The 25,878-nt window shown below is 48.0% G+C and overlaps 1 protein-coding gene across 1 annotated transcript in view; it reads right to left on the bottom strand.

The window, feature by feature from the left end:
* Positions 1 to 25,878, bottom strand: part of LOC8043563 (small subunit processome component 20 homolog) — a 93,782-nt gene that overhangs the window by 29,600 nt on the left and 38,304 nt on the right. The window contains exons 28-42 of the mRNA XM_029975530.4: positions 25,412 to 25,489; positions 24,801 to 24,883; positions 23,930 to 24,186; positions 22,997 to 23,129; positions 22,346 to 22,436; positions 21,544 to 21,617; positions 21,028 to 21,151; positions 20,185 to 20,343; positions 19,311 to 19,469; positions 14,507 to 14,647; positions 11,379 to 11,659; positions 8,548 to 8,819; positions 7,493 to 7,620; positions 6,331 to 6,470; positions 377 to 533 (exon numbers count right to left, since the gene is read on the bottom strand). Coding sequence (XP_029831390.3) covers positions 377 to 533; positions 6,331 to 6,470; positions 7,493 to 7,620; positions 8,548 to 8,819; positions 11,379 to 11,659; positions 14,507 to 14,647; positions 19,311 to 19,469; positions 20,185 to 20,343; positions 21,028 to 21,151; positions 21,544 to 21,617; positions 22,346 to 22,436; positions 22,997 to 23,129; positions 23,930 to 24,186; positions 24,801 to 24,883; positions 25,412 to 25,489 — 2,277 coding nt within the window. The remainder of the gene's footprint in view (positions 1 to 376; positions 534 to 6,330; positions 6,471 to 7,492; positions 7,621 to 8,547; positions 8,820 to 11,378; positions 11,660 to 14,506; positions 14,648 to 19,310; positions 19,470 to 20,184; positions 20,344 to 21,027; positions 21,152 to 21,543; positions 21,618 to 22,345; positions 22,437 to 22,996; positions 23,130 to 23,929; positions 24,187 to 24,800; positions 24,884 to 25,411; positions 25,490 to 25,878) is intronic.

Here is a 25,878-nt window from a genome sequence, read left to right as displayed (position 1 = left end):
AACGATCATTACTCATGAATAGCACACATATCTGATCTAACAAATACCGCAAAAACCTTTGTCCGAGCGAAATTAAGTTTTGGGGTCACTTCACGAGTGGCGCCAGCGTGTTCTATCGTCTTAAGAGATATGAAGAGGCTTTAGGGTACAAGGTTCTAATGTAAAGCAAGTGTGCGACCGATTTCTTACATCTAACCAACTGAAGTGCAAGTTCCCGAGACCTCGACGGGCAGGGGTCACAAGCAAGAGAAGGGTTCCCCTTAGAAAGAAGGCATTGAGACTTATGAGCCAAAGCTTCCGCGGGTGATACAGAGCATCTAAAAGGAACCAAAGGAACTCCCTCACGCAAGGGAAGGTGGAAATGAGGGATGCCCACCTGGTATCCCCTCTTGAGGAGGCCCTTCATCTCTCTGAGCAGGTAGCCCATGTAGGGGGCCCCCAGGAGGGCCATCACCTTGGTCAGGGTCCCACGCGCCGCCTCGCGGATATCCCCCGACCGGGACTTGAGGAACTCGCAGATTCTCAGCAGGACGCTACGAGCGAGGCGCCACTGTCAGGGAACGTCTGCGGAGCAGTCTCAGACTGCCTCTTGGCGCCAAACGACGCCCCAGCGCATACGGTCGATGCGCTCCAAACGGCAGAGTGTACGCATAACCGGAGGCGGTCTAGTGCACCCTAGACTAGGGGCGTGCGAATACCGAATAGTAGTTTTCGAATCGAATATTGAATCGAATCAAAAAAAAAAATCCGAATATCGAATTGAATATCGAATAGGGATTTTATTTGTAGGAATTTTTCAAAGTGTGCTGCGAATGAGACTATTATAAGTGCAGAGTATGCGCTTGGTGTAGAATATGCATCTTGTACTGAACAATAGCAAAAATGTAAAAAAGTTCTGGTGAAAAAAAAAAGCTGTTGCTGTTGGACGTTGGGCACTAAAGATCCAATTTTATGGCGTAAACATAATCAATCTACACTAAACGTCACACACAGAAAAAAAAAATTAACAAAGTTACAGCCACGCGTGCCTTTTTTTTTTTTCTCATTAAAAGCACAACCTATCACCGCGACTTTTTTAAAAAAATATTTGTGTATCTCAGAAAAGGGGCATTTTGCGATATTTGGTCTCTATTTTAAGGAAGAAAAAGGACACTGGGGATTTTTTTTTCCCATAAATAAACAGATAGGTGTTATATCTGAGTAAACAAGCTTAAACAATATAATCTGAAGCAAGAAAACAAAACGTGGTTAGGCGGCGCAAGTCACCGTCCAACTGCCGCTATGCATCCATTTTTTTCGTGTATCCTGTTTTAGAGAGCCTTGATTTAAAAGAGAGAGCAAGCGAAACTGAAATTACGGAGACGGCTCCAGCACAGATTAGTCGTAAGTGCGCATGTGTTGTGTTGTTGCATGGAAAGAAGGCGAGCAAACAAAAGAGCGACGACGCCTGCCCTGTCTGCCCGATCCCGATCGACGCTTTCGTCTTTTCGTCACCTTTTCGCAGTTCAAAATACAAACGCAGCTATTGAACGGTTGGAAACCCTCACAAATCTAGGCACACTATTTTTCCGTTCCGTTTCGTCATTTGCGGCTTACGGCCTCGCGGCGCTGGCGGTTCCAAAAGAACGACGACGAAAACTCGGCTGGTTTCATCGGCGTGGTTAACGTAAATTCCTTTGTGTGATCGTGCAGTCGCCGATTTCTGTGAATGCGGCAAATGTGTTCTACATCGGCGCTTCAATTTGAAACGAGGGGCTTTACTCGTGAAAAGAATTAGGCATGGCGTGGATTTCCGGCTTCCCAACAATTCCTCTCTGAAAGCGGCGCAAACGGGATGTTTCGGTTGTGATTCAAGGTAAGATTGTGTCACGATCGTGAGTAAATCTGCGTGCTATAAAGTTTGTGGCGTTCGTTAATTTTCTTTTTTCTAACCTGCGCGCGTTAGATTTTTGTGGAATGGTAGGACCAAGAGGTGTTTTTTGCATGGTCTGTCTAATATCACGGCGCTTACATCGGGAAAAAAAACAACTTTTTTGTCAGCTCCATGCCGACCGCGCGTCTGGCCGAATATATTGAATATTCGAGTGACCGAATACTAGGAATTAGATTCGCAAATCGAATAATTCGGGACCTTTCTATTCGATTCAAATATTCGAGTATTCGCACACCCCTACCCTAGACCACCTCCAGAGTCTCTAACGGGGACTGGTTGCGAAAAAGTGGGACACCGAGCACCAAGGCGCATGCTCTACGAGCCCACTGGCCAAGACGCAGCCATATAACGAACGAGGCCACAACAAAATTATGTGAGCTCGATCACGCTGACAACAACTGGTAAGCACTGAATATGCGATGGGTCTACCAGGTAAAAAGACAAGGGCGTCTCGAATGCTCGGGCCCCTTATCCTGGATAGCTTAGTTGGCAAAGCACAAGGGAGGACGTGGGCCCCAAAAAAAAAAAAAAAAACTTTTTTAGGGGCGAAGTTTGTTAGGGTCTAGCAATGTCCATCCGTTCGGCGTTCGTGCTCACATCGATTGCACCGCCTCCAAGATCGACCCACTTTAAAAAAAAAAAAAAAAAAAAGATGCCCGCACGGGGGTTTGAACTCAAAACCACTTGCTTACGAGGCAGACATCTTAACCACTACGCCACACTCCAACGTTGCATGTAGCCGCTCAACGTCTATACAGGAGAGGGCGCTGCGGTCAAATGCGTATATAATTGCGTTAAACTTTGCATGCATTGGCTCAACGTTTATAGACGAGAGGGCGCTGCGTTCAAAAGCTTAACTGCGTATATAACCACGATCCATACCACACATTATTCTCTTTCTGACATGGACTGTTGACTTAAGCGGTGGAGATGTGTTTCCACGGCTTCTAGCGGATCCAAGCTGATCCGCTAGAAGAACCACTGGCTCTGCATTTCACCGACCATAAAGCAGTAATAATGAAGTCGAAACGCAACCCAGAACTCAGCACTACTTATGAACAATAAAAAAAGAAAATCAGCACCACCTATGAACAATAAAATCAGTATCATCAGCACCACCAGAGCTTCAACCCAATCAACATCATTCCCCACGTGGAGATGCGGCCTCTTATGTTTTTAGAGATATCACTATGAACTTTTCAGGGTTTGTACATAACACAAACACGAGATTAACTGGAAAGTTTAATGGCCCTGTCCTTGCTAGCCATCAAGTTATGAGGGTTTGTCATAATTGTTCATATGCTTCTCTTGTTCTGGGCCTGGAGAATTTGGAAAAAGTAGGGGCAGTGTGAATTTTGTATCATGATTCCTGGATAAATTACCCAGGGCAAGACAAAGCCGTTTTCAATATTATCTTTGCAAAAACTATTTTGTGCAATATTGACTTTTATGTTTTTGGTTATACCCACATCCATAAAATTTCATGTATTTATTATTAACTCGTCACTCAATTTATCAAAAAAAGAAAATTGTCATGCCCTCACAATGTTATTTAGGAGCGCCAAACAAGAAACAGGACTCAAATTCATTTAGCAGTTCCAAAGATATGGCGCTCTTAATGCCTTTTGGTGTCATTACAGCCAGCTGTTAGAGCAAAGAGTTACAGAACTCTATGGAAATCGGCTGATAAAACACATTGTGTTAAAAGATACCACTGCACATAAATGACGGTAAATTAAACTGGCACTGCACTCACAGTACCAACAATGGCAAAATGAAAAAATTATACAGGCCTCGTAATGCTGACAAAGACTTGTAAGCACAAAATATGTGATAGGCCTTCCAAGGAAGAAGAGGAGGACATAGCGTGCGACCAGTCTCTCACAAGCCGCACCAGAGACTGCTTTGCCGTGATCAGACCACCGGCCCGGGATAGCTCAGTCGGCAAAATCCAATCTCGAGGTAGCAAGTTCAAATGCTGCCAGGAGACTGACGTGTTGGTTGTTGGCTGATACAGCACGGGTGTATCTTAAAGGGCAACTCCGCTTAATTTCAAAAATTTTGAGATAGTGGCCGATTTTGCTTTTTGAAGCACTCAAAAACAATCCCCAATCCTTTGTTTCGCGAAAAATAAAATATTTTTCGAGTAATTTTACTCTAGCCATGATCACAAACCGAAACCGAAACGGTGGCAAAGCCGGACAACATTGTATATTCGGCATCACTAAGCATGTACACCCACGTGATATACAAGGGGAAGAAGGAGCTCCCCTATTATCAGGATCCTCCTTTGTGCCTCCTGGATTAGCACAGGCGTCGCTATTCTCCTCCCAGAAGATTAGAGAAGATTAACCTGTCACTCAAAATTCTTACAAAGGCAGCTTCCCTCTCCTCCTTTTACTTGGTGTTCAAAAGTATGCGCACTGAACACACAAGCCGCGCTCGACGAGGCGATCGGCTGATCAGTAGTATCAATAGTCGAGCGCCGGGCCGGCCGAGCGCGTCACTCACGTCTTTTACGGCGCTGGCGCCACCCGTGCTCTCCCCGGGAAAGAAAACAAAATTGAAAAAAAAAAAAAAAAAAAAAAAGCTGTACATGCTTGATGACGTCGCGGACGTGCCGGGAGAAGGAATTTGGAGGAAGCGGAAATGCAGCCGGGCAGTGTTGTCTGGCCCGCACGTCTCATCCAAAACCAGCGGATTCGTGCTTGTCAAACTTTGACAGCGATTTTAATGAACTTCTAGGCGGAATTCCGTCGTAATATTTGCCATGGGGGTTTTGTAGATGATAACAAAGAGAACTGTATAGTTTTGCACCACTGGAAAAGAAGCGGAGTTGCCCTTTAAAACGTCCCATTCGCATTTGAACCTTGCACATTTCGACCCATCCTCATTTGGTCCTTCTCGTTTGAACCTTCTCATAAGATCCCAATCGTGTTTTTCGCAACTGGACCCCTTCTCATTTCGCCCGTTCGCGCTACGACCGAATGGCACTAGTTCGGCATGCTTCTAAAGTTGTTATGCCTTCGCAGCTTTGTTGATGAGCATTACCTTGCTTGGGTCCCCAACATACCATCAGAGATATGCTATGTGTAGAGGTATGCACTGAGAATCGTACATTGACGCCTGCTTCCCTTCCTCCAAGCAAACGAGAGGAAAAAAAAAAAAGAAGCAGTGAACATTTAATTTGGAAACTTTGTTTGAACAGAAATAGCATACATAATAGCAGTGGTTCTCAACCATTGATGTTTCGCGGACCCCCTGTTGAAAGGCAGAGATGATGAAGGACCCCCTTCGGGGTGAGGGGAATAGAAAGTTGAGGTATAGGTTATCATGATAATCGCTTAATAAATGGATATAACTAACTGCTACTGTGAAGTAGACTTATCTTATTGACATACACACGAGAGTGCTCTCCCGAAAATTGGAACGTTTCTTCTCAACGTGAAGAAACACAACTAATATTGCCGTGCCTGACTGATGAGACAGGGCCTCACAGAACCCTAGGGTGCCTTCGCAGACCCCCTTTTGAGAACCACTGCATTATAGAAGTGGTGGTATTGTCCCAAGTCGAGAGACCTCAAACAACGTGACATTTCGGAATATGATCTGGCTGCGATGAATAGTTGGTTTGTTTTATTGTCAGCTAGTAGCTTTTCACGACGATCTCGACGCACTGCCTAAATCCTTAGCAGAGAGAGTATGCCTGCAGCGTGGCGCGCACGCAAACACACATACACACACACAAATTATGTCAATGTATTTATTAATATTACCTTGAAAAAATAAATTTGGTATAGAAAGAGTCAAGTGCGTCGGGTCAAAACGAGATATTTTTGAGAATGGCTGTTTTGAAAAGAGCCAGGTGAAAAAAGCGAAACGAGAACGGGCCCAAATGAGGGTTGGAATGCGAAAGACGAAACGGGAAAGGGCCAAATGCGACAGGTCCAAGAGAGAAGATCTTTTTGAGAATGGTTGTTTTGAGAAGGGCCAAGTGAGAAGGGCGAAAAGAGAACGGGCTCAAATGATAACCACCCATACAGCACATTGTTACGGAACTCCATGAAAATCAGCTGATAAAACAGATTCTGCGTTAGGAAGAACACTCGAGTGCTGCTCAGTAAGACAATAATAAAACAATGTCTGGAGGTTAATCGCAGAAGTTCGTAGAATGAGGACGGTACAGATGCTATTTATTCATATACATATCCTCGGTAAAAAGCCTGTGTACGCACGAAAGAAGCACGTAGCACGGCGGCACCCGCAAGAAAATTTGGGAACGAAGTGCCAGAACCCTAAACCGAGCCTGTTCAGTGGCTTTGCCGATATTCAGAGAAAGAGGAGTCCATGCCCGGGTGCTTTCCGTGTCCACCGCGTGGTGCCGCCATGCCACCCACCTGGGCAGGTGCCTCTGGAGCGTGTTCCCTGGCAGCGCCTGGAGCAGCTTCACCATGGCCACCGCAATGGGGATGCGCAGGATCTCTGTGTCCTCTGGGTAGGCGCTCTTGGCTGCCCGGTGCTCATCGTCCGACCGGGCCTGAGAGGACGGACGCATGCTCAGCAGCCAGCCGATTCCGCTCGCTTGCTCGTCTACGGCCAGTGAGCGTGGACTACACGGCGTTTCCAACCGCTCGACTGGGGTAGTGTGGTTCATGCGCAGCATTTGCAACGCGAGCCGCAACGACGCAAGAGCGTCCGTCGCCCGCAAGTCTCCGAGCTCTCTTCTGCCTCTCCACCCGCCATCCTTAATACGACGATGCAAGCATATACACGTACACTCAATCTGTGCGGGAGGCGACTGGCATTGTGCAGACAAATGGTTTGAATTGCTTCCTCCCTTAATTCTAGGCTCTCTAGCTAAAACCTGGGACTATCGCTGTCGTCACCTACAATGTGCTGGCAGTGCTAGTCCCAAGTAGGTCCCCGGATAAGAAAGATGGCGACATTTCTACAATGTGCACGCTTTACTTTTACTTTCTTTTTTGCTTTCTCGCAATCGTACCTTCATGATCGTCCCAGTATGGCGAGCCACATTCCTACGCTGAATTTAATAACAAAAACAAAGTGCAGTCAAAGGCTAAAAGAGATGAAAAACGCATACACAAAGACTGAAGGCGCACTGTCACTGTACCCTCTCTGGATTTGAATGAGCCGTGAAGAAGAAAGATGCCAAGAGTTGCGACATTGTGTTTTGGAGATTCACGACTGGGGCCATCGGCTCGTAGCCTCTGCTGCAACCTGAAGGCATACGTATTCCCCCTCCTCCTCCCTCCCTCCTCCTCCTCCTCCTCCTCTGCCGCACGCACTCTTTTATCTCCATTTCTTGCTCTCCAGCGTTCGCCCACATCTTCATCGTCCTAGGATAGCAAGCAGTGCTCTTCGAAGGATGTCAATACTTTTCTGTATGAAGGGGCTTTAGACCTGGGCTATAGTCATCGCTGAGCACTGGTCGTCGATCGCTCAGTGAAGCGTCGACAGAACGAAATTTCTCGAGTGCGGCGTGCTAGGTCACTCTGGCGGGCAAGAAGAGCGGAACAAAACGAGTTCTCTGACCCCCACCTTTTGAGCCAGAACCCTGTGCAGTCTGGGCAGGAGCCGATTGGCTATGGCAGTGTGGATGGCAGTGGCCTGGGCCTGCTCCTTCTCCTCCTCTTCTTCTGCGACAGCTTGTTTTGCTTTCCCAGGGTCTGCAATGGCCAGATAGCAGAGGCCAACACATCGCAGGGTGTGCATGACTTCACAATGTGCATGAGCTCGCGGTGCACATGGCCAGACGATATGCCCGACCTCGTGGTGCGTGCGACCTCAACCACGGCGTGGAAGACTTTGCAATGTGCATGATCTCACAGTGCACAGAACCTCACGATGTGCTTGACCTCGCAACGTGTACAACCGCATGATGTGCATGACCTCACAGTGCGCACGACATCCCGTGACTTCAGGATGCACAACCTCCGAGTGCGAGCAACCGCAACTGCAGAGGTGTTGCAAAAAATGTGGAGAGATCCATTGATTCTAAAAACTCACAGGTCAAAGTTCACCACAAGATACTGTAAGCACAAACGGGACATTGGCACTTTTTCCGAGCTTCCTTTTCCCTTTCAACATTACTAATACGACATTGGCGCTTCTTCACTAAAAGTGAATGGTGGGCAGCAAATTTTACAGCTTAGGTTAGTACCCCAGTCAACATTTTTGCCACACTTGTAGCTATGATCACAACTTTTCGATTCTGAGAAAAACCAAAATACTGGCAATCGTTTGTTCATGCCAATGGTGCCGTGCCATGTACACAAGTCAGGCTATATACAAAGAAAGGTCGTCAAAAATTTACACTAGCTCGATCATGCTGACAAACACCAGGGGACATGGAACGTGTCGAGCTACCATACGCATGAAGTGCGTGGGTCGTACATGCTGTTTGTGTGATCGGTGGTAGGGCTGATGTGTGACGAACACCAGCAACGGAGAGCAAGGTCCATGCCATAAGAAGCTATCACCTTAAACAGCAATATTTAAATTACAGAATTTAAAGAGGAACAACATTTAGAAACAGACACTGCAATCATTTCTTCAGTGCTCCCCGACAAGAAAGATGCGGAACCAATCGACACCTTCTGAATCCTTGATCCCATCCTCCGCTTCAGCATCAGCGGCTTCAGCATTACTGGCTTCGGCATCATCGGCCTCGGCATCACCGGCTTCGGCATCACCGGCTTCGGCATCAACGGCTTCGGCTGGTTCCCCGACTGCTACTCCAGTCCCGCTGTCGGCTTGGCACGGCTTTCCGGGAAGCCCAGCTTTGACAGGCTTGATGGGCGCTCCTCGAACGCCTTGCGACTTGCTGAGGTCAAAGTGGAAGGCCTCCAGAATGGCCACCACTAGCCTGCAATCGGAACCATACACAAGCAGGCCGTCATCTCTTAGGCCTAACATGAAGGCAGCCCCAACGGCTTTCTTTGTCAAGCCCAACACAAGCCGCTTTTCCTCCCTTTACCTTTAGGATATCCAAGGCAGGAAAAATAAGCGCTCCATCATTCCTGCTTGGGATACCCAGGGTAGGGGCTTCCGGCTCCTCTTGTTGAACTCTGACCATGAAAGCCCAGCTACCTCAATTCGCAAGAAAGCAACTCCAAATCCCTGGCCCTCTCCTCGCTAAAGTGACCCAACTCAAGGATAGAGGCCGGTTCACACATTTGTGTTTGGGTGTGACTGAGTGCATTCCAATGGCTTGCAACTGTTTACAACGAGGGGACATACTGGCACCATCTACCGTAGTCACTCGCATAATGAATGCACTTCTTCCCCGAAAATTTACACATAGTTAAGGGCAAGGGGGGGGGGGGGCATAATGACTACACTTTTTTCCCGAAAAAATGACACACATCTGGGGGGGGGGGGGGGGCATAATGACCACACTTTTTTTCCCGAAAAAATGACATATTTGGAAGGGAGGGGGGGGGGGGGGGCGGCTTTCATTATGCAGGGTAAAAGTTTTCCATTTACACACTTTGTGCAAATGCCATATTAGGTGCCATCTATGACACGGCAAGGTACCGCGGCACGTCTCCACCCACGGCTGGTCTTGGGCGCGCCACGGTAACCAAGCTTTATGAATTGCGAACCCTTTTAGGGCGCTTTCGGCGTGACTTTTGCTGAAGGAGAAGCGCCCTCGAAGCTCACTCGGCACCGACGAGTGACGCGACCATTCTTAGGCCTAACCGTTTTCTCGAATTCACTGTCCGAAAGCGGACCACAGACAACAGCGTGGTCCGCTGTTGTCTGTGGTGCCTCCGATAGGCGAAGAATGTCCGGGGGCTAGGCGAATCCTCGACCCAAGCTTCGTCAAGCGTGCACGCCACTCGGTTTCACAGTCGATCACTTCCGCACTTCCACAACAACGCCACTACACGCCTGCAGCCATTACAAAGCGGCTTGACTTGGCCTGACCGCTTGGCGGCAAAAGAAAATTGGCTCGGTAGCTAGCTAAATTGCACGCAATTCGAGACTTGCGGAGCCGAGAATTGAAAACGCGTTCATTACGCGAGGGAAAAAAAAAAATCTAAATATGGGTACTTGTTGTGCAGGGTGCGTTCTTCATTATGCGAGTAAGTACGCTATTAGTTAGCCCTGGAATTCTTCCCATCTGTGTATATTGTTGATGAATCATGCAGAAATTGTTGATCAATCATGCAGATAGTGTGTGTGCACATATGGCTTGTTTAAAAATATAAAATGATGACATGGCAGTTAGGCTGTGTGGTAGGGAGTTCCACGTTTTAGTAGCAATGTAAATGAAGGTGAACGTGCCATAATTAGTTTGTACGTATGGCACAGACAGTGACGCTTTGGAATGTGAACGCAGAGGATACATGACATCATGATGAGTGAAACTAATTGAAGAGCATGTTATCTGATTGGTGATGAACTTAAATGTTAATAATGCTATACGATAATCGAGGCATTGATGAACTGTTAAAATGTTGAGGAAGCGGTATGCAGATTAAGCACTTTCGCGCCTATTAACAAATAGCATTGCTCGTAGTGCTGTGTTCTGTGCAATTTCTATGGGTTTTAGTGTTGTTTTATATGTCAATCCATAGATGGATAACATAACAATGTTCCTATACGATTACATGGTATGTTCAAGGGGATGTTTGGACTCTTTGATATAAACAATAATTCGAAATACTCAAGCGTGACATACAGAACTCGACTGTACTTAGGGTAGTACCCAATGTTCACTGCACATGCTCTCAGGGAAAGAAAAATAGCCGGTAACAAAATGCCATTGTAGCACTGTCAATGCCAAGAGTTTGTACCAGGAGATGCGCTTTCACGCGTTCTGGGACAAAATAGAAACAAAAGCGTTCGGAACAGAATGATCAGATGTCTATTTTGTTCCAAATGCTTTTGTTCACACACCCCTAGGTGCGTGGACGCTACGCCAATGCCCAGAGACTTCGCCGTGACATGTCGCAGGTATCGCTGCGACTGTACTCTGGATTAACACAAGGCTGTTCACTTTTTTATGCATCAATCTTTCATTGCAGGCTGGAAATAATTCTGACAACGTTAAAAGCGGCAATCTCTCGTAGATAGTGCGCAGGTATTATCTCGCACATTCTGCAAAAGCTACAGTCCAGTTACAGGCAGATCGGGGGTGTTCCGGGGCTACACGATAGAGGGCGCCAGCATGCAAGGTTCTTCTCTCGTCCTTCAAAATACGAAGGTTTTAACGAACCTCAGTTTCAGGATGGGGACGTCGGGAACTTACGTCTGCTTGGTTGTGCGGCTGCAACCCAATCAATCCCACTTAACCACAAATGTATGACTTACACCCGACTTGAAACTGGAAACGAAGGGGAAACCCCTCCCGTCGGAGGGAAACCCAGGATGGAATGTGAACCTGTGAAATGCGAGACAGACGAGGACGGGACGTTACCTCACCGCCATCTTGTGGTGCTCGGTGTCTCGCTGCAACTGCTGGAGGTAGCGTGACAGCAATGCCTCGTAGGGGCGCCACGGCAGGCGCCCGCTCACCGCCCCGATCAGGTCGATGGCCGCGTCCACCAGGGCATTCTGCTTGGCGTAGGACGGGTTCAGCACGAAGCACGTCGTTAGCGGCAGGAGGACGTCCGTCAGCGACGCAGCGCCCAGGTCGTTCAGCTGCCCCGTCCGCAGCGACGCCGCCAAGCGGGTCAGGGCGCGGCACCGGCGGTGCATCTGGGCGATGGCAGAGGGCACCCCAGTTCGACCCCGTGTGATCGAGAACACCCTGGCACACGTTTAGACCGAACGCATTCGGCAAACAGGGCATTCATCTGATGTTACACCCATCACCGTGTCACGCGACACGGTGACGCCCGTCACTATGTCACAACATGCCCGTCATGTGTCGCATGACACGCCCGTCGTCGTGCCATGTGACACGGTGGCGAGTGTAAATGTGTGACATGACACAGTTACAGTGTCATGTAACACGGCGATGGGTGTAACCGTGTCTCATGAAAAAATTACACAGTGTCTCGTGAGACAGTTACATTGTGTCATGTGACGGGTGTCGTGTGATGGGAACTGATGTGACGGGGTAGTCACATGACTGCGTTGCGTGACACCACGACTATGTCGGTGACAGGTCAAAAACCCAGAGGGTGCTACAACCCCAACACAGGCCTGTTGCCTTCCGCCAGCCTTTAGCCAAGCAAGCAACAAACTGTCATCAAAGGCCGAAAGCCCACGCTCAAAGCAGAGCATCTAAAGGTCCTGTCGCCGACCGTAGGCCCACCAAGTCGAAAGCAGATTACAGTCGAACCTCGATATATCGAACAGCGCGGTGATGGCGAAATAGTTCGATATAGTCACAATTCAATATATTAAATCACATCAAAAACGCGTCAAAAACTTGTGAAAAGCGCGTGGCCGTCGCGCTCTGCGAAGCGCCGACGGCGGCACATGCGTGTCGACCGACCGCATAGGCGGGAGCAGCCGCGTGTCGTCTGCCGGTAGCTGGGAAATCTTGCACTCGAAAGCTGAATTAAAATAATGTTGAAGCGGGCCTTAAAACATTGCAGCCAACCGCTACTGGCATTGAAGTTCTCGGTGCCGAGAATAAATGCAAAGTTCTTGGCCTTCTGTTGTAACATTGGTCCGGATACAGGAATATTCCGGGCCCTTGCGTCGATGAACCATTTGTGCAGCGACTTCTCAACATCTTCAAAGGCAGCTTTGTGTACACGCCGCGCGCCTGAGTGCTGGTTGTGTTCTGCCTTGGCTTTTATGTCACTCTTGTTTTTCAGTAGAGTACTCAAAGTGCTTCTTGGTAGGCCTAAAGCTTCGGCGACGCTCAACTTTTTTTCTCCATTCTCAACCCGCTGGATAGCTTCCAGTTATGCAGCAAATGTCAGGGACGTCCGTTTTTTTAGCGTTTGAAGCCATCACTCACGCAAGTGAACACAACACACGAAAGAACTACGATCACACGCGTAGCACTATCGATAATACCTACGAGGAGGCGGCAAATGCAGTGCGTCGTTTACGTTGCGCCGAATTATCCAGGCAGCGGCGTGCGTGCGCCACTAAGTAAAACCTCTTTAATTCGGATCTCATGGGACCGGCAAAAATGTTCGAATTATCCGAAAGTCGAAACATCGAAAGGACAAAGAAAATTGTGCGAGAACGTTTACCTGTGACATACCTTTATTTTCAGAATCTGTTATTACCGCCTGCTTTCTGGACGACATTTAGACTGAGACGGCAACTTTCCTTAGCGCGGTCGAGTGCTCCACCGCACTCGCACTGTCGGAGCTACACATCCCGTGCGCTGACAATATAGCACAGCAAGGCCTCTTCTAGTTTCGGGTGTGCCACCTTCCACGGCCGCTTTCTTTTCGCGTTGAACTTCTCGCTCTCGAAAGCCTGTAGGATATCGGCTTCAATTTTCACGTACGTGGCCAAACTGCTTCTCTTGACCTCATAACTTTCCATCACTCGTCGAGAGACGCCGTCCTTCAAGGCCCTCAGTATTTCCACTTTCATCGCTAAATTCTAAGCCTAGCACAGCTGCAACGAAAAACAAGTAGCACAACTGACCAATAATCGGAGCAGCGAAATCGCAACACCCTGCGCTATCTTTCTCGAGCGCGCCCATAGCGAGAGTGCCCGTCACGTTGCATTTTTCAATGCGGGGGCGGCCGGCGAAAAACTGACGGATAAGAGAGCTGTTAAAGTTGTGGGCTTTAGTATCCCCGCGTTGAGGCATGAAACGTGACTGTCACTCTCGCTATTGGCACGCTCGGGAACAATAGCCCCGCGTGTCGCGATTTTGCCATTCCGGTCGTCGGTCACTTGTGCTACCCTTTTTCCGTTGCAGCTACGCTTCTGCCGCTTCCATGCCAGGAGAGTAACGCGCCGAAGCACGGCAATACAGAGCAAAACTGGTGCGCAACACGGAGAACCGGAAGAGCGAAGAACCATGGGAAAACCGGAAAAACCACGTGTGCACCTCGGATGGATAGCGGTCATACCCTTTGGAACGGACGGTAGCTAGCGCCACCTGCCGAATTTGTCCGAATTAACCATAGTGCGCCGCATACCCTCCGAATTAATGAGCGTTTGCTGCCAGTGACTAATGCATGCGTTTGACGAGACCGGATCGGCAGTTCAAAATATCCGAATTTCCGAATTAGCGGGGGTTGAATTAACGAGGTTCAAATGGCACCCTCGGCGTGTGTGTAGGCAGTCGGAAACGCCCATTGCGCCACCGCTATCTTCGAGGGTGTTGCAGGAAAGCTCGCCGCCTGTCAAAAGAGCAAGGGCTGTTTGGGGTGGCGGAATTCGATAGATCCATTTTATGCCCGACCCCGTTCGAAATAAAAAAATAAAAAATGCATGCGATTTCCCGCGTGATATAGAAAGTGTTCGATATAGGCCATAACTCTATGTATCCGTGTTCGACATATCGAGGTTTGACTGTAGTAGCGAATTTCCACCGCACCCAGTCACTCGTTAGTCACTGCTTTCTCGCACAGATGAGAAGGGTCTGGTGGCAGGTGGCAGGCACGAGGGACCAACCTGAATGTGGCAGAGGTTGTCCCAGAAGTCCAGCTCGGCGTCCTCCTGGCAGCACAGCTTGGCCAGCCCGCTCAGCGACGGGTGCTGTCCGCAGTGGCGAAGCAGTTGAGACAGCACACGTACAAACTCGTGCCTGCTCGGCTGCACGCAAGAGACGACGGGGATGACGATGAGACGTCGCCCACAGTTGCCCTAGGTCAGGGGTCTCAAACATGCGGCCCGTGACTCGCTAGGACGCGGCCCGCAGGCAACCGGCTACGAGTCCCGGTTCTCATCTATCGAGCTCTAGAAATGGCATGCGCCATCGTGATCTCATCTTACTGATTCATTTTCGCTCTTTTGACGTATTCACATAGTATTTACTTATCAGTGTTCATTTGTCCTTTGTTTCGCTTGATCTTTTGCTTCTCAGCCTTTTGTAATGCACAGCAATTCCGCTACAGATCCAAGCTGATCCGCTTCTAGCAGATCAGCTTGAATTTGCTAGAAGCTGTGGGAACGCATCTCCACTGCTTAAGTCAACGGTCCATGTCAGAAAGAGAATGCGTGGTATGGAACGTGGTTATATACGCATTAGAGCATTTGACCGCAGTGCCCTCTCGTCTATAAATGTGGAGCCAATGCATGCAAGGTTTAATGCGATTATATACGCATTTCACCGCAGTGCCCTCTCCTGTATAGACGTTGAGCGGCTACATGCAACGTTTCATCCATGACAGAAACCCCAGCTCTTGAGTTACTACCACATCTCAGAGCCCCCTACTCGTCCCACAGTCGTAGCCGAGTGGTTAAGGCGATGGACTAGAAATGCATTGGGGTCTCCCCGCGCAGGTTCGAATCCCGTTGACTGCGCAAACATTTTTTTTTCTTCACGTTTTTTATTTTTAAAATTTCTTTTCCCCTACGCGAGGACATGAGCACGTGAGCTCACGAGCACGACCGATGTGAGCACGGACGCCGGACGGACAAGGCTAGACCCTAAGGAGCTTTGCCCCTAAAAAACTTTCAGCCTTTCCACTCTGGTGAGGAAGGAAGAGCAGCAGAGCTGTAGCTTCCATTCTCGGCGGTGGCTTTCCAGGCGAGCAATCTGCTCTACTTTCGCAAGGGAATCTGAAGCGCTCGACACAGTGGAACTTTAGGCGATAGCGGCCTCGCGGCGGTTGCGGAACCATTCGCACTGCTGCGAACATCGCCGCTTGTTCCCTTCCCGCTCTTCTTCCTCCGAGGAAATGTATCCACCATCTATGAGCAACAGCGGCAAGCAGACAACCGACAAACACAACACTCGGAACAGCTACCGCCATCTATGAGCGACGGCGGCAACCAGAGTGTTGTGTCGACCACGGGTGTCGACATTTGTTTGTTAACGGACACGATCCTGGGGAAGCTAGCCCTTAAAAGCTCCGCTGTAAAAAAACGATTTTGAAAACTACCAATTTACATCTACCGACATCTACAGAATATTCTCAGGAAGTTTCATTTGTTTACACTACATAGTTATTTCTTTTATAAATTATTTTCAGTCCATCTTTGCTAAAGAAAAGGTAGAGGTTCGAGCACTTTGAGCGCATTTTTCTCTGTTCCAAATTTTGCCATAAATTTCACTTTAGGAAAACTATTGTTTGGTAACGGGACAAAAGGAAAAGCTCAATCATTGTTTTTCCTATATGGAATTTAATGGGCAATGCAACTGTGAAGTTGTCCTTTTACTTTGCTTGTCTTTTATAAAAGACGTTAAGATTTTGTCGACCACATAAAAGGCAAAAATTGTATTTAATTTTTCAGTGCAATGTTAGCATAAAGTAAATTACTTTTTTAAAATTTTGTTTTCGCAGCAGCACTCCCCAGAAAATCTGCTGCATATCTAATGAAGAAAAATGTTGGGCATTACATTAGTTTTCTAACAATAGTTTTCCAGAACAATGTCAGCGTGTTCCCAATAGAAACAACTATAAATTCTTTCAAAATTAATGTACACAGAATAAATTTTTCACTTCATTCCGCCTTGGAACTGTCAGTATATAAACGTTTGCAAGTCGAGCTTCAGGGCGCTGCCATCTTGCTCGCTGGGTGCGCTTGGACGCGTCCTAATCCGATTAGTACGAAGCCTTGCTAAGGCGTCATAATCGGATTATGGCCGCGCCCAAGTGCACCCCACTGGGCAAGATGGCGGCGCCCTGAGACCGGACTTGCAAACATGTATACTGCAAACTTCATTCAAATTCATCCGGAGCTTTAAAAGTTGACCCTATTGGGAAGTGTCAGCAAGCTTGCCAGGTATACTCCCCCGCACTGACACCAGCCGCGACGTCTTTTTCTGACCTTTTTGAAAATAGCAAAAGTGCACAGGCATAGCGCTGAAGATACACAAGAGCAGAAATTTCAAAAACTCCTTTCATGACGTAACACTCAGGGAAAAAGGGGCTTTAGCGGAACTTTGGAAATGATTTTCTGCAGCCTTCGTGAACCAAACTGAAAAAATAATCTCGATATTCGTGACCCTGGACGCCAAAAACAGAACCGCTCCAGCTTCCTTTGAAAGTTTAATTCACAGCAATTCTTTCTTTAACATTGTTTTCAGTAATTGAATAGGTGGCAGAGTGGGCTAGCACACACCAGCTCAGAGCACGTAAAGCGCAAGCTCGCGCTGCAGAACCCAGGAATCCTGGGTTCAATTCCCACCCCTGCTGGTTTCAATCTGGATGAGAATCATACCGGCGTGGGGTGTATCGCTGCTGCGTGATGCACGTTAAAGACTTCAGGCTAGCAGTTGTACTGCACTGGAAAAATTTCTCATCTACAGCTGAGCGACACGTCGCCCGCTGAGGCAGACCAACTTCGGGCCGTATAAACATACACACAACACAATTTCGGACAATTTGATCAATCTGCCGTGTTTATAAGACCTAGTGATATATAAACACCTTATGTTGCTACATTGATTTTAACCCTTTAAGTGCCTTGGACGAGCTGAGCTCGTCGGCCGCTTTCTGGTTAAAAATGCCATGGACGAGCACATCTCGTCCATGGCATGGCATGCCATGGACGAGCTAAACTTGTCCGAGTAGTTTGGGGCGCTGATCATAGATGGCAGCACTCGTTTTAGTTGGCGCCTTTTTTTAGGGGCGAAGCTCCTTAGGGTCTAGCCTTGTCCGTCTGGCCGGCGTCCGTGCTCACATAAAAAGAAAAAATGTTTGCGCAGTTGACAGGATTCGAACCTGTGCGGGGAGACCCCAATGGATTTCTAATCCATCACCTTAACCACTCGGCCACAACTGCGGGACGAGTAGGGGGCTCTGAGATGTGGTAGTAACTCAAGAGCTGGGGTTTCTGTCATGGATGGAACGTTGCATATAGCCGCTCAACATTTATACAGGAGAGGGCGCTGCGGTCAAGTGCGTATATAATCGCGTTAAACTTGGCATGCATTGGCTCAACGTTTATAGACGAGAGGGCGCTGCGGTCAAATGCTCAAATGCGTATATAACCACGTTCCATACCACATATTCTCTTTCTGACATGGACCATTGACTTTAGCGGTGGAGATGCGTTCCTACGGCTTCTAGTGGATCGAAGCTAATCCGCTAGAAGAACCACTGGCTCTGCATTTCACCGACCATAAAGCAGTAATAATGAAGTCGAAACGAAGCCCGGAGCTCAGCACTACCTATGAGCAATAAAAAAAAATCAGCACCATCAGCACTACCTATGAACAATAAAATTAGTATCACCAGCACCACCAGAGCTTCGCCCCAATCATCATCATTCACCACGTGGAGATGCTGTCATCTTTTTTTTCTCGAAGCCGCTGATTTTTGCATAATAAACTTTTGAAATTTTATTTGTTATGCTAGAGAACTAAAATGCCTTAATAAAAATATATGGTATTTTTAGGTTGCTTTTTTTTAAAAGAAAATGTGGCACTTAAGGGGTTAAATCAATTTAATCTGATTTAAATCAAATAAATCTAATTTACTTAATTTGACAAAAAAAAAAGATTTTTTTTACTTTGGTTTAATTTTTTTTTCCAACCCATTCAGTCCCCGCCCCCACTGTTTCAAACATTAAAAATATCACCCGTGTTTTTGCATCACCGTCCTTGTGCTTGCTCTTGGAGCCTTGTGCCTGCTCATTGAGCATGCCTACAGTATGTACGCACGCACGCTGAACTTTGGCACACCCCTACGCTTCTCACATGCTTCAAGACGTCCAAAAATTTACTGATATAGAAGTTTTTGATGATGCTCAGCAACTTTTTAATTGGAACCATAGGTTAATTTTCACAAATTAAAAAATTACTTAGTAAATTTGAGAAAATTAGTTTGCTGATTAGTATGGGTTTTGCAATCCGACGTCTGCTGCCACAGCAGGCGTTGGTTTGTTCCCTAAGGGTTTTCTTTTTTCTCAAACATCCTATTTTTAGGAATGTCTGAAAGTCTTCGCAGAAACACCCGGTATGCTGTAACTATGTAAACCAAAGCCGCTGCGCCAGTGCAGGGGATAGGATGTCGAACTACTTAGGTAGAGGTCTGTGGTTCGTCTTCTGCCGGGTGAACACGGTCCGTTGTAAGAATGACTGGCCGTATCATCCTACTGTCCCTACAACATTTCGCGACGATCTAGACTCGCAAGCCAGCCCTAAAACACACACTGTGTTAAGAAATGCAATAACCGGACATAACTCGTTTGCGCTAACTGCGTAGCGCACCGTACCTGCACTTTACCAAGTGCACGTTAGGCACAGCAGACAGAACAATGAAGGTTTTGCACCCCAATTTGAACAACGCTCTGGGAAAGGACTCGCCTCGTCCTTGGAGCGAAGTCCCCGCTTGATCTCACGCACGAGGGCCTCCGACACGCACGCCTTGTACGCCGCTGCATCTTCCGAGAGCCACGCCGCAAAGACAGGCATGGCGTCTGAGAGCGCCAGGGACGCCGCATCTCGCACCGCCAAGTCGTTCACCTGCGTCGCGCACGGGCCACAGAGTGAGTTACCTGCTCAACACATCAAGAGTAGAGGTGCTCTACTAATATGACTAAATGATCCCCGGTCTCCACCGGAGCCTGGCGTACGTTCCTCTGGAACAGGCAGGCATTCACATGCGACCATAGTTTCACGCCATTCGTCAAAACCGGGTGCTCTCAAACTTTACAATCTCGAAGAATGTCTGTCTCTCTTGAGTAACAGCCAAGTAACTTTCCTAGTGAAAAAATTGTAAGGGTGCAGGCGAGCTGGTGGAAGTTAACCATAGTTTTGTTTAACCCGAGACTGGGGTATTTCGGAAAAGGGACGAAAAGAAAAGAGGCCACAAGGAGGCGACGTCTCAATACGTCGCCTCCTTGTGGCCTCTTTTCTTCTCGTCCCTTTTCCGAAATACCCCAGTCTCGGGTTAAACAAAACTATGGTTAACTTTCCTAGACTGGGCCTTGATGCAATAAAGCACTGCTGGAGTCTACAGACCCTTTAAAGGTACACGTACACACTAAGGAGCGCTTGCTACATAGGTATGTGTCAATGAATGGTTCCAGACACTTGCCTTCCCGATTGACACCTTCCGGTTTATCGAGAACTGGATGGGCAGAACAAACATTTGCAGGCAGCGAACCTCAATCAAAGTTTGGTCATTTCCTTTTACGCTAGTCTTTGGATCGACGCGTCTGAACTTGGGGTAACTCACCGCGCGGATGGTAAAAGTGCAGTTGTAGACGACGCTCAGCACCAGAGGCACGTCGGGCGCCTCCTTGTACTTGCTCAGCAGTGCCGCGGCCATCCTGAACCCTTCCAGCCGCGTCTGGTAGTCAGGCTCTTCCGCAAAGCGCCGGTTCCACGAGTTCACCTAGGGGAAGTGTCAGCGACAATTGTCACACAATTACTACACTCTCAGAGTGCAGTTGTACGACACATACGAGACTTAAAGATGATACTAATGAAATAATCACTCCCTTTATTAATCTTTACTCAGAGATTACTTTACAGTCCTCGAAGGCATTATAACAAAAAATTACAGGGTTAAAAAAAAAAAAAAAAAAGTGTCTTCATTAGGACAGTTCCCTGCACTAAAGACAACCAGTTTCAATCTACAATAGTTTCAACAAACACCCAAACCACGAGAAAAAATGGTAGAAGCTATTTACCAGCATTTTGGCAGACAACCTTTCGGTATGGTAAAAGGTAGCTTGTGAAATCCCCTCATTCATACGAGCTGTCGGTTAATTAAACCCAAAGTTCCACACACGTAACATTACCTAGGAGGCTAATGCTTTGCTCTGGCCACCCAGGGCTACCTATACTCTGCACGCTATGTGCCTGTTGGAGCAGTCTTACATTCATCTTCTGCCACGTGATTATGCTCCCTCCCTTCCGTACCCACTCGCAGAAAGCAAGGTCAGGTTATGAAAAAGAGGCAGATGATTGGTCTGGCAAGCGCGTCGCTTCCACAGTACTTGAAGGAATAAAACGAAGGAAAAGATCAAGAGATGTGATTGACGCACTCGTCCTCTGTCAAGCTGTGCGGCCGTACCTTGTTGACAAAAGCAGCCAGCTCTGCGTAGCGAGGAACGCGCTCAGCGATCACCGAGTAAATTTCGCAGAGCAGGCGCCTCGAGTGGCGGTTGCCCAGGCTTGCAAACAGAGGAGCGGCAAACCTGAAAGTTGTGAGAACAGGCAGTCACGCCATGATGCACTAACACCTATTTAATACAAAACGGCATGCCTACAGTATGTACGCACACCGATGCAATACACATGAATTCAATCACAGCAAACCGGAGTATATAAACCTGTTGTCTATAACAAACTGCCCAGACGTCCCCTTGAACATGAGAGTTTGGTACTGCACTGCACGTCTGTATCAAACTCTCACCTCTTTGTTATAAAAGTACATTGTCCACTTTTGCTTCGAATATTTTGCATGATCAATAAAGATAATATTAAGCTGCACCTGCATTTACAACAAATGGACTCAATGTGCTCTACAAGTAAACTCGGGCAATTTTTAGGACAAAACTGTTGACAAGAAGGAAAAAGTCCAGCTCACCCCAGCAGCCTCTCTGGATTCTCCGCCGTCCTTGTCAAATTCAGCACTGTCGTGAGCTTCTGCTGCTCCGCCTCCTAAGAAAGAGACATTGGAGACGTTCCAGCGAGCTCAGGCGAACAGGCTAGCAAAGACGTGACAGAAGCAACTGGAAACAACCTCACGTCCCAGCAGTGATACACAGCTAAGTTTAAGCTGCCTGCAATCCCCGTAATCCCAGGTACAGCAGACCCTTCTCGAAAGTCAGAGTCACCTTGTGGCAGTCCCAAAAGCTCCAATATCGCCGCTCTGATGGTGGTGGCAGGAGATTGTGCTAAGCTAAATCAAGCGCCCTCGATTTTGTGAATTGGAGGTGACGTAAAAGTCCCTCGTCTTTTCCGCTTTTTGCACTATGCTTTTGAAGACGTTCGCTTTTTCAGGTGCGGAGAAGCTGCGTGATGCCGCCGTTCGAGCGAAGGGTTTGGCGCTGCACAGGGCGAGTGGACTGACTTTTAAAAAGGGTCTATTTCCTGGAAACTTGTAACTACGTCAAACAGGCTAGGTAACTGCTCTCCACAGGTAGTTTTCTGGTTCTGCAGACCAAATAATGAAGGTCTGGCGTCTGCACGTGGCGAAGCGCAAATGACTGATCTAACAAATTTTTTAGGAAAAATAGAGAATTGTTTTTACACTATCAATTGAAGTGTATGAAGAACGGAGTGCATGAAAGTGATGACCGTGTCATCGGTACGCTCGCAAAGCCCCCTGTCAGCAACCGCCCTGGAGAGCCGCAAACGTCTGAAATTGCTCAAAGTACCAAACTCACGGGGGCCGGGCTGTGGAGCTTCTTGAAACCCGCCAGGAACAGGCGAGCCAGCTCCGAGCACTGGGTCGGATCCGTCAAATGCTCGCTTATCCTGCCAAAAAAAAAAATTTACGCAGGCTTGATCGAGCTGACAGAGACCAGAGAGCACAAAATCGGTCGAGCGCAAACCACATGGGAAATCTGACCCTAGAGCGCAAGATTTCTCATAGAAAGCAAAAACTAATGGTTATTTTGTGTACTACAGCGCAATCCACTTATAATGATACCACATATAATGATGTGCCGCTTATAACGATCAGTTTCTAGAGTTTCTAGACTAAAAACAATCAGTTTCTAGTCCAGGTACAATGATAATCGGTTATAACGATTGAAAATTCGATTTTCCCATTATCATCATAAGTAAATCGCACTGGATATGCGAATAGCCTACGAAAAACATGATTACAACACGATAGAAAGCAAAGTTGTTAGTCCGCTGTCTTGTCCCGCTCCATCCTTTCTCCGTTAATTTCTGCAAGTTCGAGTCAACTCTTCGCTGAGCATAGACACATCCTGCGTTAAAGTCGCATTCTGGTTTGAAATGTTAACCGAAGACGGGGAAAATTGTCTGCCTGCGTGGCAACAACGTCCCTCCCAGAGACGAAGCCGTACCTGGAAAGGATGTTCATCTCGACCGCCGACACCGGCTTGTGGGTGCGCAACGCCGCCTCGATCACCAGCCTCAGCCTCTTGAGTATGTGCGGCACGTACGGCAGGATTAGGAGAGTGCCGTAGCTCAGCGTCCCTGCATTGCCCGTCGCGGCCGAAGACAGAAAGACGCGCCTTTGCACCCCCCGCCGTTCCGACTCGCATCGCAAGTCGCACGCGTCAACGCCTGGCCAACGGTTGCCGAGAGTTCATCCCCCATCAGATTACTAAAGAGAACCATCAGGAAAGACAAAGGCCCCGGTTCGCGGGTTGCTCGAAACGAGCTGTTGCTGCCATTCTCTCGACGGAGAGGCCGACTCTGCTCGTGGCCAATCCGGAAGGGTCGGAGACACAGGACGGCGTGATGTACGTCGGCGTTTACGTCGTCTGCGGCAAGGCTCGAGCCGCGACACTAAGATTCGTCGACGCTAGAGAGCAATCAGCTCGGTGCGGGGATTCTTTGTCTTGCAGGCAAAGGAGGCATCCCAAGCCGTGCGAGGGTTCAGACAGACGTAAATCATCACTTGGGGGATGAACCCAGAGACCGGCATATCTAACAGCAAAGTGGAAACGAGTCAAGCAAGTTGAAAGAAGAATGTATTACAACAGTGGTTCCCAAACTTTGCTGTCCTGCGACCCACCGAAGATATAAAATATCTCCGTCGCAAACCCCTCTCCCCCACTTTTTGCGATGCCACAAGCTTTTTCATTTCAGCACATGAACAGTAATACACAGAGCTGAAGCTAGAATTTTATTTGACAGTTAAATAGCCAGAGTGAATCATCTGGGATAGAAATCATTGCAAAAAATCGATGCATGGGCGAACTAGGACTCTAAACACAGCAGTCATGGTAGATGCATTCCAGGTATCTTATTAAAAGCAGAAAAACACTCACCCGAAGCAGGTGCCGTCGAGTGCCTGGCCAAAACATCGAAGCAGCAGTTCACGGTCAGCGCCTTGATGGGTTTGGCACCTTCCTCCGTATTATCCGCCTCCTCCTCCTCAGTCGACGTGAGCAGGTTGTCCACGATGGTCAGGAGCGTCTTGACGATCGCGGGCGACACTTTAGAGTTGCCCATCAGAGCCACGATCAGCGGCAGGGCCGACGTGCCGGGGTCGTCCTTGTTGAACTTGCTGAACAGCACAAAGTACCTGCACGCCAGAGTTTGACAAAAACGATCATCGATGCCGCCGAAGCATGTTGTAATGATGGCTCAAGAGCTCGAGGCCGGTTTGCACGCTTGGCTTTGCTTAGGACCGATCTCTTGTGACAGTTGTGTTTGCGCGGCTGGCGAGAGTGCGCTGGCGGCAAGCTCCATGGCTGTCCAACGGAGAGCGCTAGTGTGTTCTCTTGTTGTATGAGATTTTTGGGCACTAGTTCCTGAGTATACTCCGTTTCACCTTACTTCTGGACGCAGCGGACTCTACGAGCTATCCTATCCAATCCCACTCTGTGGGCGTAGCCCGTGATACACTTTCCTCACGTCGCTGTGCCCCCTCTCCAAGGTCACGTGACACTCGCACAACCTGGGACTGGCTCCGATGGCTCGTAGCATCGGCTACGCTCGGATGTAAGGTGAAACGGAGTATAGTTGCGAGTGTGTGAGCTAACCTTGACATTGAGCTCCACTCAACAACACTTTCCGAGAAAGTTTTCAAAGTATGGACTGCTCCGTAGCAGTCAATGGGTGCACGGATTTGCTCCACCGGAAATTCTCAGCTATAGACGCGTAAATGCAACGATGTTGCGAGCAAATTCGCCTTACCTCGGGTTGCGGCTTAGGGCGAGGAAGAACTTGAGCAGTGGCGTCGGCAACTGTCTTCCCCCCAGCTCTTCTACAATGGGCAGCTGGAAAAGGTGGGAGTATTTGTTAACAAGCCACCGGGTCACCCGGCCAGTTCGCTGTGAAGTGCAGTACAAGTGCCCAACCAGAATAAATAGACTGAAATCGAGACTCGGTGGCCGCTCGTCCGGTCCAGGTGGCAAAATACACGATGGCAGCCAAAAAACATACTTTGAGATAAAAAAAAAAAAGTATTTATGTATGTATTATGTTTCGGGCCTGTCCATTTGTTCGAAGAAAAAAAAACAGAAAAACAACAAGTGCAATATTTATGGCAATCCCCCTTAACATAAGACCTACCAGCCCTAGATTTTTGTGTCACACATTCGATTGTGAGACCAAAAGCCCAGTCGAACCCCTCACCCTTTAATGCCACAGTGCGGGCATCAAATTGATATAAATGGAGGTCACGAATGACAGAAGTCTGTTGCGTTGCAGCACTTAGTGTTTTAGAGATTTCCGAACTTCAGATCTACCTGTGTTGTCTGAAACCGCCCTCAAACCTATGCTATTCAGGTAGCGGGTGTACGCACCAGAGGCCAGACTGCCGACTCGAAGACCGCATCGATTTCTGCCGGAGTGAATTCGTAGGTGTCGAACTTCTCGAAGAACTGCAGGAAGGAAAGAACAAAGGTGAGGGTGAGTGCCCCTGAGCCCAGACCGCCATAAACTGACCATGCAGGGTGTGTTTTTTTTTGTTTTTACAGATTTGTTTTAAAAAAGCTGTGAAAGCTACACTAGTGCAGTTAGGAAAGGCGAGTTATACAACTAGAGGGACACAACATACTTTTGAGGACCCCTTCTGTATGAACAAAAAGGATGGGGGACTCTATTAAGGGGGAACACTGATCTTGGAGCTTTCTTCCTTATTTTTTTGGCCAAGCCCAATGAAGCAGCACAAGCTTGTTCAGACTTTTGTGCCATTTTCAATTATCTGTTACTTTTTAAAATTAGCATGTTAGTTCTCAGGATAATTATAATTAAAAAACTTTGCTTCCCA

This window comes from Ixodes scapularis, unplaced genomic scaffold, assembly GCF_016920785.2.
Source record: "Ixodes scapularis isolate PalLabHiFi unplaced genomic scaffold, ASM1692078v2 PGA_scaffold4__175_contigs__length_147842914, whole genome shotgun sequence".
NCBI classification, from domain to species: Eukaryota; Metazoa; Arthropoda; class Arachnida; order Ixodida; family Ixodidae; genus Ixodes; species Ixodes scapularis.
The sequence above is the reverse complement of the archived record's forward strand: the minus strand, read 5'-3'. Positions and strand labels throughout refer to the sequence as shown.